The following is a 17449-nucleotide window of genomic DNA, read 5'->3' on the forward strand; positions in this document are numbered from 1 at the left end:
AACTGCCCGCTGCCTGCCAAGAGAATGCACAGTCAGAAGGTGAAGGAAAGGGACACCCCGGAAACCGGGCACCTCCGGGGCGCCAGGCACACTCGGGGCATGTTCTCACTGAGTCCTCTTGGCCATTTTGGGAGGTGGGTGCTGCAACCGGCCCCACGTCACAGGTTCCATCACAAGCAGGTTCAGAAGAATAAAGCCTTTGCTCACCATGTCCTTCCTAACTCACAGGCACCCAAGTCAGGCTTCCGGAATGTTCTTCCTGCTCCCCAGGCAGGCTGCAGGGGTTCGCTCAAAGTCTGGCACATGCTTTCGAGGGGCCGAGTGGAGATTATGAGCCTCTTGGGGGAAGGATGGACCCTGGCAACCAGTACGTGTTTGCTACCTCACGCCAGGAACACGCTCAACCACCCCTGAGCAGATGCGCCCCTGGGCCCCTCCTGTTCCTAGGCCTAGACTCAGTTTCCCCGGGAGGGGGAGTCCCTCGGGGTAACCAAGTTATAGGTGTTATGGGGGGCCCACTCTTAGGCGTGGAAAAACCAGCAGCGTGCGTAGGGTGGTATGTTAGAAACTGGAGGTGGTGTTGGTGAAGCGGAAAGAACTCCTGGGCCGGGAAGCAGGGCCCGGGGTGGCGGGGGGCGGGGGAGTGGGGTGTTGGAGGGGGGTTCCACTGACTCACTGTGTCTGGGGTGAGTCTCTGCCGCTCCAGGGCCTCGGTTTCTGCTTCTGTTAAAGGGGGTCTTCCCAGCCATGTGGTCTCTGATCTAGTCCACAACATGGCGGACTCCACACGCTCCAAATTTAACCGGGAGGCAAGGCCCCTGGCAGGTCCTGTCCAGCTGGCGAGCGTGCATGGGAACAGCCTGTCCTCCTAGGGCTGTGACGGTTCCCTACCTGCGCTGACTCATAACGGAGCCCGGGTGACGTCACTGAGGCTCAGGCAAGGAAACTGACGTGGACATGTCCTCACCCAGGTGCCTGTCTCTCCGAGAAATGTGTTATCCCCACTTTACAGGGAAGGAAACAGGCCGAGAAAGGAAGTGGCTTGCCCGTGGTCTTGCAGCTGGGAGTCAGCAGAGCTGGGACTGGAACCCAGAAATGCAGCTCGCGGGCCCCGAAGTTTTCGCCATAAACCTGCTTCCTCCCTGGACAAGTTAGGACCCCCCCACCACCATCTCGCCATTCAGGGTCCGAAGACTGAGCCTTCATGGAGCTCCATATGCGGCCCAGACAGCCAGTGTCCCAGGGTGCCCTGCTCCCGGGGGCTCTGTGCAGCTGTGGGCAGAACCCGGTCTCTGTGGGACCTTGGACAAGCCCCTCCTCCTCCCGGATGCTCCTCCTGCTCCATGAGCCTCTGGAGACCACCAGGAGCCTGAGGCTGGTGCTGGGGCCTAGCCCCAAGTGTGGGCTCCCCGGAGAGGACCGGGAGCAGCGCCGGCTGCAGGGGGTTTCTGAAGGCTCAGGACTTAGCTTAGGGGACACTGAAGGGTGCTGTGGTCATGACGGGGGCCGGGGCTGGCGCGTCAGAGACTAGTGTTCTGGTCCCACTCAGAGTTCTATGTCCTTGGACAAGCTGACTGGGCTCAGTGATCTGGCCTGTGAAATGGGAGACTAGAGCCTGCACGGGAAATAGTATAAGCCACCACCCTCCCCCCAGGCCTGACCAAGCTTCTGGGAACATCGAAGTGTAGGGTTGAATCATCTTCCACGTCTTGCCTATTTTTGAGTCCCTCTGGGCCTCAAACCCTCTGGGACATGAAGGACTCAAAAGGGAGCTGACGAAAGGCACGCTGAGGGGGCACAGCATGAGCAAAGGCCCCGAGGTAGGAAAGCCCGGGGAACGTTCGATCGGAGCCGGGAACCCAAAGGGGATGCACAGGAGAGCAAAATGAGCAAAGGGCCTTCACGAACGCGCTCGGGCCTCAGGACCAAGCTCCGCGGAAGGCCGACACCGTGCCGCCGGCTTTCACAAGGAAGCCCTCTCGGTGGGCAGGCCCGGGAGGCGCGAGCGCTGGAGATGCCGCTCATGTGTTTCCCATTTGTACTTAATCCCAACTCCCATAAACCCCCCTGAAGTGCCACCCAGCCACACATGTGGACGCCTCTCTGGCAATAGCGGTGGTGGTCAGTGGTGGTGTCGGCGGCAGCCAGGAGGGGCGGCAGGGAGGGAAGCCCTCTGCACTCCCCCCCCCCCACATGGGTCCAGGCTCCCGGTGCCCGGTGAGGGCCCTGCGGGGCTCCTCGCCCGCCCAGGCCATCGCTGGCCTTCATTCAAAAGGAGTCTCCCACAGGATCCAAACCACCGCCCCGCCGCCCCCGCGCCAACTGCTCTCAGTTCTGTTTCTGGGCCGCGTGCTGAGGCCAGCCCCACAAATAAAAGCCATCACTTTTCTCTCTCTTTTTCCCTTTCTTTCTTTCTTTTTTTTTCCCCCCTCCAAAGGAGAGAAAGGCAGCCACAAGCTCCTCTAAGAGGCCGTGACATCACGGCCCAGGTGACCACCGCCCAGCCAATGGGCCCAGGCCGCGAGCTGGCTTCTTGCATCCTGTGAGCTGAGGTTGGGTTGACACTGTGAAGGCCTGGTCCCTCAACCACAGAACCACAAGGCCAGGCCCTCGGCTGCCTGCGGGGCCCTGCGCAGGAGCTGGTTGGCTCCCGGTCCTCCCCACCCCCGGGCCACCCTCGCACCCACTGGAGCCTGGGCTCTGTCAGGGGGCCGAGCCTCATTCATTCATTCCCCGAGGCGCTGGTGCTGGTGTGCTTTGCTGTCGCTGCCCCGCGAGCTCTTCCGCCCTGGCTGCCCGAGGCCCCTTCCCGCCATCTAATGATACACTCTGCGTACGCTTCTGTTGAAAATTTGTGGCTAGACATTCCTGTGGGACCGAGAATCCAAATTCTTGGGTACAAACAGAAACTTACTTTCCTTGGGGATTTTTTTTTCCTCTCTCGCTCACACACGCTCTCGCGTTCTTTCCTTTTCTCTTTTTTGTAACAGGAGGGGGGTGGTGGTGGTGGGGGGGGACAGACAAAACAAAACAAAACAAAAAAACCCTAAAAGCAACACCACCACCACCCCCTTTATTTTCAAAAGTAGCTAGGAAAAAATAAAACAACAGCCAACCAAATCAATCCCAACCCACCCCCCTGAAGGGCCGAGTTCTCGCCTTCCTCAGCGCGGGGCATGGCATCAAACAGCATCTTCGATTCCTTCCCGACCTACACGCCGACCTTCATCCGCGGTGAGTAATATTGCCCAGGGCGCGGGGCCGGTCCTTGCGGGTGGGGAGCCGTGGCCAGGCCCCGGATCACCTCCCTCCACCGACGATCCTGGCTGCCTTCAAGGGCACAGCCTGCCCACCTAAATCCGCTATCTCAGCCCGAGGTGGGAAGGGGGGTGGGTGGTCTCCTGGAGCGAAGTAGACTTTTACCCTCAGCTGGTGGGGACAGTTGGTGGTGGGGGCCAGGGTTACCACAAGACCTCAAGACTTCAAAGGGCAGGTCTGGGAGGGTTCTGGGGTCGAGGATTTGGGGGGTGTCCCTGTGACCCGTGGCTTCCTGCCTCCCTCTCGGGGCTCCCGGGTCCTGCAGCCCCAGCCTCTGGCCCTCCGGAGAGCTTGGATCCCCCACCCGGACTCAGGCAGCCACGGACGCGGGCCAGCTTCTGAGAGCCGTGGGGCAGGCAGGAGCCAGGCTGCCCCTGCGCGAGACCCTCCTGAGACCCTCCTCCGGACGGTCCTGGGGTGAGGGAGCAGCGGGAGGAGAGGGAGGCTGTAGGCTTTCATGAGAACCGTGTCGCCCTGGATGGCACTGAGACGGCCTCGCGAGGGGGGAGCCGGCCTCGGGAAGGTGTGCAAACCTGGTTACAGAGGACGAGAAAGTGTTTCTGGGCAGCTTATACCTCCATTCATTCCCAAAGAGACCCAAATGTCTGGGTTGAGTCCTTCAACTAGGATAGGGGCCCGGGACCCCCAATTAGAACCTCTGGTTGAGGCTGGAACTCAGGGGGAGCCTTTCTCTGACTCGTTCTGGTCTGTGGGGTTGATGTGCTGTGACCTCAGATAGCCCCCTACTGCCTTCCCCTCACCCCTTCCCGAGCAGGAGCCCAGATGGGCTTGAGGCACCTGAGACTGGGGGTCAAGAGTCCCTGAGCTTGGGTCCCCACTCAGTTGCTGTCTTGCTGAGTGTCCTTAGTCAAGTTACTTAACCTCTCTGTGCCAAAAACAGGGGCCCCTCCGGCTGTGACATGCTGAAGGTCTGAGGCTAGGAATGGACTGTGTCTGAAGGCGGTGCCTCTGGGCTGGACATGGAGACCAGCTCCCCTCCCAAACAAAGGGGCTGCGGAGGCTCTAGAAGCCCAGGGTTTGGGGGGCTGTGTTGCTGTTACCCGGCTGAGATGGTGAAGTCAGTCTGACTGTTTGTCTGCCCTTCTGCCCGCTGCTAGCAACCGGACCTGGGTGTCTTGGCTCTGGGCAGGGACCGAGGCACATCCGGGTGCTTATTGTCCAGAGGGCTTGCCTGATGGTAGGCCCTGTCCCTCCTCCCTGGAGAGAAGCTGAGGCAGGCTGTGCGGCTGCGGACGGGGGCTGAGTGGGGGGCAGGGGGGCCTGCCGTCCCGGCAGCGGGGGCCTCCCACCAAACCTGCTGGTGGCTGCTGACAGCAGCAGCCCGTCCAGGAGCCAAGAGCCCTGGGCTCTTTCCTTTAAGCTGCTCCTATTATAACGCTGTTCCCTTTGTAGTCCTCGGAGCTAATTAAAGGCAGTTCTGTGGCAAGAAAATAAGAGTTTATAAAAACCATTTGCTGGGTCTTTGTAATCTGTGTTTATTTCCCCCTCCATGAGCAAGATGAAGAAATGTAGAGTCTAAAACAAAGGAACATTGGGAGATGGGATGAAAGGGCTGACCCACCTAGGATGGGTCCTGACGCCGCGTAGCCCAGGAGATGGGAGATGGCGACTCGCAGGGAGGGGGGGGGGGGGGGCCTGGCGGATGGCGGACCAGTGTGTGCCGGAGGCAGGAGGCCCCTGGCAGAGCAGGCTAGTCCCTGGTCACAGGGACCCTGATGTGTTTTCTAGGCCTGGGCCTGGGGTCTCAGGCTTTCTCTGCAATTCACAGAGAGGTTCCGTCCTGCCCACGTCTGCTCTCCAGGTTCCGCTCACAGCTCAGGTCAGGGATCTGTCTCCCGGCTCCCGGCTCCCGAGGCTCCCGGGGCTGGGGCTGCAGCTGCCCATCGGTCCCCGCGGAGCTCTGAGCTCTGGGTCCCGCGGAGCTCGGCTCCACACTGCCCCACGCAGGGTCCTTAACCTGTGCTGGCCCACGGACCTTTCCGGAGCCTCAGGCAGTCTCCGGACTCCTCAGAATGGCATGTTTAGATGCATAAAACAACACCCGCAGGATTACAGAGGAAACCAGCCCTTTGGGAAGGGCGCTAGCAGACTGTAAAAAAGCAAGCTTGTGAGATCGTGGCCATGTGACCTGTTAGTAACACGGGGAGCAGAGCTCACGGAGCCCCAGCGACGGCCGCGACACGGCGGTGACGAGTGAGGAGCGTGAATAGTAGTTGGAGATCCTCTGTGACAACCCTAATGAGACGAGAATATCTGTGCTTTCCACGGTGACAAAGACCCTGTGGAAAAAGATGCTACATGTTAGTGAGAGGCCAGTGAAAGGAAAGAAGTCTGTGTTTCCTGCCCAAGTTCCCAGACCCCCTGAATTCTGACGGAGCAGAAACCCCAGGCCCTCAGTGGGCGGTGATGCAGCCACTGGGTCTGGGACGTCACCCAGAGAGCTTCTAGCCTCCCGGACTTCCAACTCCCACCTCTGGCTGTGGAATCAGAATCTCTTGAGTAGGCGCCTGGGCATGGGTGGTTTTGAAAGTCGCCCCCCCCCCCCCCCCCGCAAGCTGATTCTGATGCACAGTCTGGGCAGGTTTGGGTACCACTGACTAGGAGCCCTGTACCTGCCTGCCTCTGCCACCCAGGTGCTGTGTGACTCCGTCTGAGTCACTTGACCTCTCTGGGCTGCCTTTCCTTCGTAGGTAAAAGGGAGCAGTGAGTTGGATTTGATGCCCAGCCCTGTGTGGCCTTCACTGTCTTCAACCCCCCACCCCAACCCCCACCAGCGTGGTCGCCAGCACCATCACCAAGCTCCTGCTCCCTGTGTCCCCACAGACCACAGGGAGGTGACTGCTCTTTCGTTTGCACTGCGGGGTGATGCTCTAGCGTCTTACCCTTCCCCCCGCCTTCACACCCAGCTAGTGACAAGGGGTCTCTAGGAAGCAGTGAGGCAGACCCCTGGTCCCCTGACGAGTCTGACTCCTTGTGAGTAACAGCCAATAACTGCCCCTACCCCCCCCCCCCCGGGTTTGTCTAACTCGGGAGAGCAGGGAGCATTCATTTTGAGTCAAGAACCAGAGCTCCCCTCAGCTCACTGTGGAGAAGAGGGTGAGGAGGAGAGCAGAGAGCAGTGCTGAACCCCACGAGTGGGCAGACTGACGGCAGCATTCCAGACCTGAGGTGGAAGGCCTGGGAGAGCAGGGTGCCTGGGGAGCCTCTGGGCCTCAACACTTCATCCTCCTCCCATCTCTGCTCCCGGGACTCTCCCAGGCGGGACAAGGGGGACCTATTCTTCTCTGACAAATGGGGGAGCTGAGACCTAATGGCTGTGGCTCGGCCACACTGTGACTACCTATGGGCAAGTCCCCTCCTCTCTTCGGGCCCTGGTTTCCCATCTGACAAATGTAGGCAACGGCCTTAGGATGCCTGAGGGCCCGTCCACAGCTGGTGAGGGCCAGCACCTCCATCCTGAAGGCCCATGAGGCTCTGCTCTGCGTCCCCTGGGACGGCCCCTCACCGCAGGTCCCCCTGACAGCACCCCTTAGCTCACCCCCAGAGGCAAAAGTGCTCTCCCCAGGACAGAGAACCAGAGACAATGGCCCTCAACTGCCACGGGCAGGATTTAGAAGACCCTGGAGAGGCCAAGCTTTTCATTTATTCATTAATTCTGCAAAAGCTTATGAAGGAGTACAGTGGCGAGATTCAAGCTTGGGCCCTAGAATCAGACTCTCCTGGTTCAAATCCTGACTCCACCTTTCACTCGCTGTGTAGCCTGGGGCAAGTCACTTCACCTCCGTGTGCCTCTGTTTGTCCATCTGTGCAATGGGGGTGATGATTCCACCAACCTCATGGAGCCCTGGAGAATGAAATGAGTAAGCTGCCGGGCACAGAGTAAGCGCTCAGTCAATGTTTCCATTACTCCGAGCCTGGCCTTGTGCTGGGGGCTCGGGTACTAGGGAGGTGGACTGGGCCAGGCTCTGCCCTCGAAGAGCTCATGGGCTCATGGAAAGAGATGGGTAAACTGGAAACTGTACTGGGGTGTAATACATGTTGGGGGACAGGGGGGTGGGGCTGGAGATCAAAGAGAGGTACGAACCCACCTTGGAGCAGAGAATAATTTTCCTGGAGTAGTGACACTCGGTTGAGCCTTGCAAGGTAGGAGGTGACAGTTGGGGAGTGGGGGGGGGGGGGGGAGGTTGTCCCAGGCAGAGGAATGGCCTGGGCGGAGGCGTGGAGGAAGTAAAGACTCTGGGTGCCCCCTGGGCTGGCTGAGGGCATGGCAGAGGCTGGGGGACGGCTCTACTGTTGGGCCAAGGCTCTCTGAGCAGCTGGTGGGTAGTGGCCGGCAGCTCCTCCCTGGAAGGTGCCTGGGAGAAATGGAGAACGGCCTCTGAGGGGTGAGGCAGGCCTGCGTGGAGGCCGGGGTGCACAGCATGGCCCCGCAGGCCCCACAGGCCTCGCTGGATGGTCTGACTCAGGGGTCACTGGACAGGAAGGAAGCTGTCCAGACCAGAGGGATCAGTCACTGTGTCCCTTCCTGGACTCTGGGCAGCGGCCAACAGCAAGGGACTCTCCCGGTTCTAACGCAGAAAGTCTCGAGTCCCGGGCACCCCAACATGGTGGGTCACCCTGAGGAGCGTGTCCGTGGCGGCCTCCCCATCCCCCACCAACCCTGGGAGATGAATGAACCGACCGCCAGCCATCCCGCGACCACCATGGCGCTCGCCTGGCGCCACCTCTGCCCCGACCCTTTGATGGCAGCTCCTGAGGCCGCCCTGCACACATCCGGCTCCCCGGACCACCCTGCCTGTCCAAAGTGCCCCCCAGGCTGGAAGGGCATTCCTGGGAGCCCCCCACCAGCCACAGGGTCGGGGCGGGCAGGAGCGGGCCCCACACAGTGGGACTGTGTGTCCAGGCTCACCGCGCCCACGACGGCCAGCGGCCCCACTGGGCACATAGAGGGCCCATTGACGGTGCGGCCTTGAGGTGGCCGCATCAAAGCGGAGGCTTGCTCAGTTACCTGAGCGGGTGGGGCGCTTACAGAGGGGAGGGGGGCCGAGATGGATGCCCCTGAGCAACTGGGCCTGAAACCCTGATCTTCCAGAGGCTCTGAGAGGCAGGAGATAGCATCGGGCCCTGACTCCAGCCCGACCAGACGCCTCCATCACGGGGTAGCTGAGGCTGGGGCTCCGTGGGGCAGCTGCAACACCAGCTCTCACTGCAGACCCTTCCTCAAGTCCACCCTCAGAGTGGTGGGGTCTCACCCAGTCTCCACGCCTGAGCTCCGCCCCCTTCGGCAGGAGCGTCCCCAGGCCCACCTGCAGCCACAGGGAGCCCTGGCTCCAAGCTGCCGGTTCGGTCCGGGGCCAGCCTGGGCCTCGCCAGCCGTTCCCACCTTAGTGCTGAGTACACAGGCGGGGGAGGGCCGGCTCTAGCCCTCCGTGGATTTGGAAGCCAGGCCTCCATCGCCGGCATTGAAATAGCACCTCCTGGAGGAAGCACCTGGCATAAGGGGGGGGGGGGGCGCGCGGGGAAGAGCAGGGCTCAGGAACTGGGACTGGGAGTGGGAGTGAGACTCCCTCAGACCTTGAGAATCACAGGAATCAGGAACCGTGAGCAAATTCAGGAGAGGTTCGGAGTTCCAGCCAGGGCTCGCGTTCAGCAGCAGGAAAGCAGACTTTTCTCAGCTCCCTGGGCTCCACCCTCTGCCTGGCACATGGTTGTGGAGTGGGACCAGACTTAAGCTGTTCATACCTGGGTGAGCCGACCTGCTCACTCCCCTCTTTGAGTCTCTTTCCTCCTCTGTGAGATGAGGCCGGGGGCACTGACCTCGAAGGGGGTTGCACAGGGTGAATGTGACCGGCCGGGGCGCCCTGGGATGGCACCTGGCAGGCAGTGCGCGCTCACGCAGTACGGCGAGCTCCTTGGGCCCCTCGGCAAGCCTCCAGTGTGATCGCTTGCACTTGGCAGATGTGCCCTTGGCTCACCCCCCTGCTCCCTCTCCAATACAGACCCCCCCCCCCACAGTGGGCACAGGGGAGACTGTAGAGGGACTGCCAGGCCCCTTGTCGATGGCTTCCAGAGATGGGGGTGAGAAGAGGGTGCTCTTTGGGGAAGAGGCGACACGAAATGCCCGTAGGAGACCCAGGCCCCACTGCTTTCTCACTGCGTGGCCTTCGACGGAGTGCTTCCTTCTCTGGGCTCGGTTTTCTCATCTGGTCAATGGGGAGAACAAACAGTATCCTCCTCAAGGCTTGTTGGGTGGATTTAATGCAATAATGTACATTATGTGCTTCTACCAGGCCTGGGGCAGAGGCAAGCCCTCCAGAAACGCTATATTCACTACTTAATAATTACTATTTTATGTTCGGCCTCTTCCTGGGCAAAAGAGGCTCTGGGACTCTGAGCAGAATGGGGAAGGTGAGAAACCGGGCCCTCTCCTCCCAAGGCCCAGCCCCGCTGGGAAGCTTCCCGGGTCCTTCTCCTTCTCCCCTCCAGGCCTCGGAGCACCCACCCCGCCCTCAGACACCCCTCACCTCCCCCTTGTCAGGAGGGCAGCCCCGGGTAGCAGGATGGAGGGAGGGAGGATGAATGGACGAATAAATGAATGAACCAACAAGTGAGCAGCCGCAGAGGCTTCCAGCTTCTCCCTTCACTTCCCCCTTCGCCGTCTGGCCTGTTCTTTGAAACGCTTGCTGGTGAGAGCCTGAGCTCTCACGTCCAATCGTCCAATCGGAGCAGCAGCACGAAGGTTTAGGTTCCTCTTTGGGGTTTTCTCTTGCGTCTGGGAAAAATGTTTTTGGCAAAAGGTTCAGACTTACGTGTGGGCGGAAAAGGGGGGGGGGGGGTGCCATAACGTAGGATTTGCAGAGGTGACCAAAGCCGACCCCCCCTCCAAACATCCTTCACTGTGACATGGGGACTAAAACACCACCGTGAGCGCCCGGCCCCTCTGGACTGAAGCGTTGCCCATCTGGGCTTGTTTTCAACATGCAGGGCCTCTCTCATGCGTACTTGACTCTGAGTCCACCTGGTCTGCTCACCTTTGTTAGGGAGGAAAGGTGGCTGGAATCAAAGGGCGCGCGAACAGACACGAGGGTGAGATGAAAAGGGGGAAAGAGGGCCATGCCCCACACTCAGCTTGCCTGGTGCCCGGTGGCTGCGGGCCAGCGCTCCCTGAGAGTTTGCCCTCAGCCTCCCTCAGTGAACCTACGTTCTGCCGCCCCATGGGAAAGCGGGGGTGGGGGGTGAGGGGGTTGGTGGGGGGAGGCTAGACCTGCTCTCCCCGATGGAGGAAGTGGGACCGGAGGCTAGACCTGCTGACACGCCCCCCACAGCTCTGCGCGCCTCCTGTCTTAGGAAGACGTGTCAAGGCCAGAATGGGTGGAGTAGGGAGCCCCATCCTAGGGGTGGTAGGAGGCCCAGGGGAGAGCCTGGTCCTCCTCTACAAGCAGCCATACCCCTTCCCAAGGGGAAGAAAACAGGCCGCCTTAGAACACAGACGGGAAGGAAAACACTAAAATATCATAGTTAATGCGACGCGGTGCACTCGTGCCTCCTTTCGAATTCTTTCGGTGATCGTGTGTTTTCCAAACCTCTAAACACTGAACGTGTATGGCTTGTAGATTTAGGGGGGGAAACTGTTGTATTTTTCAAAGAAAGAAAGAGGAAGAGGCAGCCCCACCCTCCCAGGAGCAGGTGAGCCAGGCCTCCCCTCGGGACTGCAGCTGGGCCTGTTCCTGCCGATCCAGGGCCCAGCTGGCCACCCCTCCCCCCCCCTTCCTCTTCCCACGTCGCTGTGTCTGCCTCTCACTCCCGGCCCTGCCCTATCGGGCTGTGGAGCAAGGGCCTGCCGTGCATACAGCAGGTGCTCAGGAAATGCCCGTGGCTTGCAGTGTGCCCCCAGTCTGGAGACAGACTCCCTGGAAAGGGCTGGCCTCCCTGGGTTCTCACATTCCCAGTACTCAGGGCTTAGGATGTGATACCGGCCAGTTGGTGCTGCTGGTCTCTCAATAGACATTTACTGAGCATCGACTGCATGCCACACAGCTCTCCACAGGGGATCCGAGAGCAAACAAAACCGATCAAGGGCTCTCCTCCGGGAGCTGACGTTCTAGTGACAGTGGAGAGTTTGTCTCAGGACAGCATCCCAGGGAGAGAGGCCAGCACACCTCTGGCTTGTGTCCTTTCTATCGATGTGGAATCTCAGCTTCTGGGACTTCTACAGATGCCTCCTCTGCAGAGATGAATTAGCAAATAGGCTCAGAGTAATGCGGAGAAACTAACGTTTAAGAGGAGAAAAGGCGATGAGGGAGGGAGAAGGGGACCACATTTGTTGATGACTTAACCAAGCACTGGTGGTTTCTCTGCAAGCGTTTCTCTTTTCACTAAATCTCTACAGTAATCCATGCCATAGGTGTTATTGTTAATATCCCCATTTCATAGATGGGTAAACTGAGGCTCGGCAAAGGGAAGTAACTCATGCAACTAATAACAGGCAAAGCCCAGATTCATACCAGGGTCTGTCTGACTTCCAAGCCACCCAACAAAACTCTCCCTTCTACCTGGCAGACATCTCTTCTTTCTTAAGGCCCAGGCTCACCACCTCCATGGAGCCCTCCCTGATTCCTCCCGGCAAGGTGATTCATCTCCTCCTGTGTGCCACCAAAGCACCATCAGGCCCTTCTCAAATACCTCCAGAAGGCTTCCCAGAAAGGGTGGACTCTGATATAGGTCTAGAATAGGAATCTCTGAGAAGGAGGAAACATTGGTGACCCAGATAGAGAGAATGGCATGGCAGAGGTATGGAAGAGGTTGGGGAGGAGGGAAGGTGGGCCAGGCCTGGAGGTGGGCATGGCCTTCAAAGCAGGGGAGGTCCAGGCAGGATCTGAGCTGGGCAGTGATGTGGAGCAGAGAATCCCATAATGCACCGTGCTGCTCTCTGAAATAGGCCGGTGTCGACCTGCACCTCGAATGCGTGTGTGTGTGTGTGTGTGTGTGTGCGCGCGCGTGTGTGTGAACACAGACCACAGGGGCCCTCCTGCACCGGTCGCAAGCCCTATTTTTATCACCCTCTAGTCTAGACACACATCCGAGCAGCCGAAGTACACTAGTTCTCAGGCGTGTGGAGTGCGGCACCGACGAGCACCCTCTGTGGTCGGACGCGGACAAGGGCAGCGGTTCGAGCAGTCAGACTGAGACCTCCCCTGAGGACAACCCCAGGACCGGGGCCCACAACACAATCTGCAGGGCACAGTGCAGAAGACAAACGCAGGGCCCCTGGTTCAAAAATGGAGAATTTCAGGATGGTTTCAGCAGAACACTAAATGAAGCCTGGGGCTTGTCTCAGCCAGGGACCCCGTGTGATTGCACGGCCTGTGTGCCCACGAAGGGCCCTGCCTCCGCCAGCCGTGGGCTGCAGGGGCCCTGGGCCTGGAAGCAAACCCCTGCCGCCTTCCCTGCGTTGGTCTTTACGCATCTGACTCGGGCAGGCTCCCATTCTTCATGAGTCCACAGTTAAACAATAATGACTTAAGCCTTGGGCGAAATCACGCCTTGAAGGTTTTAGAAAAGCAAGAACATTGAGGGAAACACGAATCCACAACATCCCCCACACCTGCGTCTAGGCTGCAGCTCGCCGGAAGGGCCTGGGCAATTTAAAATGAAAGTCTGTTATCTCGACACCCAGGGAAAACCGCTAGCATTGGGCGTATTTCCTTCCAGACCAGTTTTCCGAGCGCCTGGCCTTCGCCTGCGGCGGCTCTCTTCCCTCCGTGGGTGGGGCCATGCAGAAACATATGACGCATCCACTAACCTCATCAAGACTATTAATAATCGCTGTGCACGTGGGCCAGCAGAGCAGCACGGTGCCATCGCGCCTTCGGTGAGGATGGAAACGTTTTATGTCCACACCGCCCAATACCGTAGCCCAGTGGTTCTCAACCTTCCTAATGCCGCGACCCTTTCATACAGTTCCTCATGTTGTGGTGACCCCCAACCATAAAATTATTTTCGTGGCTACTTCATAACTGTCATTTTGCTACTGTTATGAATCGCAATGTAAATATCTGATATGCAGGATGTATTTTCATTGTTACAAATTAAACATAATTAAAGCATAGTGATTAATCACAAAAACAATAGGTAATTATATATTCAATATGTGTTTTCCGATGGTCTTAGGCAACCCCTGTGAAAGGGTCGTTTGACCCCCAAAGGGGTCGCGGCCCACAGGTTGAGAACCGCTGCCGTAGCCCCTTGCGGTATGTGGATACCCAGTCCTTGGAATGTGCCGGCCCAGGACTGCATTCTCAGTCGTTTCGTTTTAATTCGTTTAATCGAAATAGCCACGGGTGGCTAGCAGCTACCGTGTTGGAGCTGGAAAGAGTCCCTTGTCCAGCTGTTAACTCAGGTGACCTCTTGGGGTGAGATGATGGAGTTTCTCACTTGCCAACTCGAAGTGCTTGCAAAGTCTCACACACAACAAGAATGGATGCTTTTAGCAACCAGAAGAAAGCTACTGAACATTTAACACAGTCGATGTTATGGGGGAGAAAATAGCTTTAGTCTTTTTAAAGCATATCGCCGGGGAGGGCTGACCCTGGCAGAATGGGGTCTATTTTTATTTTTCCTATTAATGCACAGCAGAAAGAAGGTGGCGTTTAGAATCAGAAGCTGTGGGTTTGTCTCCCGGATCTGCCACTTACTGGCTGTGCGGCCACTTAACCTTCGTGAACCTCAATTTCCTCATCTGTAAGATGGGGCTATCGACGCCGGTGAGGTGACCGCCCCAGGCTGCTGTGGGGACCGGATCAGACCGTGACGGTGGGAGCGCGGGCCCGGCTGAGCCCTGGGAGCGCCGTGTTACTGGAGACGGTTTCTGTGGAAGGGAACCTCTTATCTCTGCGAAGGGAGGGACTCGCAGCTCTCGCTCCTCTCTGCCATTTCCTAGAAACAAGGAAGTGAGGGGGGCATCTCCCACCGTGTGTTCAGCAGATGTTATCAGGTGTTAAGCAGAAACTCAGGGGCTCTGTGGCCAACAAGCTTGGGAATGGCTGTATCGAGCAGTGTTCAACAGGGTGTTTTGCTGCAGAACTTTTCAGAGCCTCTGATATGCTAATGAACGTAGGCTTCTCCCCCTGCACTGGGGTGCCTCGGGGAGCCCACTTTGGGAAAAGCTGCTCGAAGGCGAGCTACGAAATCCAGCGCGGCTACAGGCTCTGTGGCGGCAGAGAATTACCTTTCCAAGGACCTAAAAAGCCGTCTGAGACTTGAAAGGGAAATATTCTGGTCCTCCATACCAAAAGGGAAAGCACAAAATTGGAATTAGTAAATGCATAATTGTCCAGGAAGTAGAAATCGTGACAACTCAACTCTTAAATAGTCATATCAACAGTCAACACTTGCATAGCGCTTACCAACAGCAGGCTCAGGCTAAGCGCTTCACGCCTCTTTGATCGTTTCCTCTTCGCAGCCCTGTAAGACCGATTGCTACGATTAAGCCCCTTTTATAGGTGAGGAAACTGAAGTCCAGAGAAGCTAAACAACCTGTGTGGCCTGCATCCGGGGCCTGTGTGCCTCTCCCAGCACAGTAGCTGATCGAGTTCATGAGTTCATCCAGGTTTTCCTGGATCAAGAAGCCACCCCTTGGCTCCCACTGGTCCCCTTCCTGGGAAGAAGGTGGCGCTTCCAGGAGCCTGGCCAATCAGAATCAGGTTTCTCATGGGGAAGGAGGGCCAGTAATCATGTGAGGAGCAGGAGAGGGGAGATCTGCACACCGCATGCATGGTCCCTCAGCAGGCCCTTGATATCTGGTGGTCCTCTCCTTCACCAGAGCATAGTTTGGGAAACTGAGGCACTGAGAGGGGACATGGTCAGGGCTGAGCTTAGAGGGCACCCCAAGGAGCCAGGCAAAATTCCCGTGGCTGCCCAGGCCCACAGCAAAGGGCTTCTTTCTCATTGTCCTTCTCACAGCAGCACCTTGGTGGGGCCCTACCCCGTGGGCCCCTCTCCCTGGTCCCCCCAGGTCTCCCGGGGGTCCCTCCCACCTAGTGCAGGTTCTGTCTGGTCCAGTATCATGCCCAGGGCCTACTGCCATGGGCGTTCTGCTGAAGTCCCTTAGAAGTCCCCTCTCAGGTCCCCCCGGTGTGATGAGGGACATGCACACAGACAGGCCTCTGCCCCTGTTCGCCGGCCCCCATGCTTGCCTGGGGGAGGACATTCCTCTGCCCGGAGTCACCTGACCGAGGGCCAGCATCAAGGCGGCCACTTTATGCGCATCACTGCTGCTTCTCACAACGGGTGGTCAGTATTTTTGTCCCCATGGTGCAGGAGAGGAAAGGGACGCCCAGAGAAGCCAAGCCAGGAGCCGGAGTTCACAGGGCTCATAAGCGGAGGAGCTGGGGTTCAAACCCAGGCTCTGCTCACCCCGCCGCAGGGACCCCATGGGCACAGCCCTGAACACGTGCCTGAGCACACACCACACACCCTGCAGGCTGCGAGCCGGTGGCCGGCCCTCCTGTCTGAGCCGGGTCCCTCCCCCAGGAGGACCAGGTCCACAGGCTGCAACCCAGGGGGTGTCACATGGCTCCACGCTCAGAAGGGGGCCCCACACTTGGGCTCAAAGCTCTGCAGTTGCCGTCTTGAAATTAATCATTTTATCACTGGATTGGTGTTTTGGAAGTGATGTCTGATGCAGGAGTGACCCCCCCCCCCCGCCCCCCCCCCGCCATGGGCAGGGCCTGGGCGTGAGTGCGGGTTGGGGAAGACAGGGGCTTGTGCCCCATATGCCACATTTTGGGGCGGGGACCCGGTGTCTGTGGGGGTCTGCACTCACCCCACAAGATCCCAGGTCCAAGGAAGAGCGGCGTACAAAACACAAGGCAGGCCTGGGGATAGCGGGGGACGCAAAAGGCTTTTTTCCTTCTTTCCGATCAGAGGCCCCCTATTTCCATTTTGCACTGGGTGCTGCCCGCTAGGTAGCTGGGCTTGACTGAGGTTTGGGGAGAACATGCAGGGCCCCCAAAGACGTGGTGTGGGTGGGGAGTCCAGACCAGACCCTCCGTGCTGCTTTGTGCCAAGCGAGTGAAGGAGTCTCTGTTCCCCATGTCCTGGGGCCTCTGGGCCTTTGTCAGGAAGAGGAGACCCAGTTTGAGGACTTGGGGCCAAGGAAGCCCCCCAGTGGCTGCCCTGAGCGCAGCAATGCTGCCTGGGGCTGCTCAGGGTGTGCACCAGCTCATGCTCCCCGGGCAGCCCATGCAGAGGTGCATTTGGCCAAATGTGAGAGGGGAGCTGAGCGTCTACGCCCGCCCTGGTCGGGGTGGCCTGGGGCAGGCACAGCTCAGCTCCTACCCCAGGAGTCTTGGCCCAGAGTAATGGGCCTGAGGGGGTGGTGGATGGTCTCCCTGTCCGGGTGTACCATGGACCTGGTGAGGTGGATCACCTGACCTTGGCTTTTAGACCCATCGTGGCCCATGAAAAGCTCATAGAGGTCTCTGCTCAATGTGGGAGGTAGGATCATAGCTCAATCAGCCACAACCTGGATTTGGAATCAAGCTGTGGTCAAGGGTGGGGCTCGGTCTGTGGCCATCTGGGGGCTGAGTGGGGCTGTGTCTGTCTTGTTCACGGCTGAGTACCCAGGGCTGAGCCAGATCTGACTCACAGGAGGGCTTGGTAAATACTGCAGGAGGAAGAATAAGTGGGCACCGTTTGCCCAGAGATCCAAGGCCTGGGCCCTGAGAACAGCTAGCTTACCTTCTAATTAGCCAGACCTGAGTTCAAATCTTGGCTCTGCCACTTACTGCCTGAGGGATATCTTTCCCCTCCCTTTCACTCAGTTAATTCATCTGTACAATGGGGAGAAGTAGGTAGGGCAATATTTAAAGTGCTCAGCTCCGCCGGCAGCCCACGTGAAATGCTCAGTATGTGAGAATAAGTATGATTCTACTAAGACCCTGAACACCCCCAACCCCTTCAAAGATACTCACTCTGGCTCTAAGATTTCAGGCTTTGACATTTTTTAAGTGTTTTTCTGTATTTTCCAAGGTTTTTTTCACTGTGCTCATATTACTTGTATCGCACGGGCATGCGTATGTGTGTGTATGTGTGTTTCAATAATGTTATT

General features: G+C 58.4%; 1 protein-coding gene across 1 annotated transcript in view; it reads left to right on the forward strand.

Annotated features, from left to right (window-relative positions):
• Positions 1–2819: 2819 nt before the first annotated feature.
• The window catches only part of RUNX3 (RUNX family transcription factor 3), a gene marked incomplete at both ends in the record, with an annotated part of 60285 nt that continues 45655 nt past the window's right edge, over positions 2820–17449 (forward strand). Inside the window, 2 exons of the mRNA XM_081088364.1 lie at positions 2820–2896; positions 3146–3234. Coding sequence (XP_080944490.1) covers positions 2820–2896; positions 3146–3234 — 166 coding nt within the window. The remainder of the gene's footprint in view (positions 2897–3145; positions 3235–17449) is intronic.

The sequence above is a fragment of the Myotis nattereri genome (assembly GCF_964212035.1).
Source record: "Myotis nattereri genome assembly, chromosome: 3".
Lineage (NCBI taxonomy): Eukaryota > Metazoa > Chordata > Mammalia > Chiroptera > Vespertilionidae > Myotis > Myotis nattereri.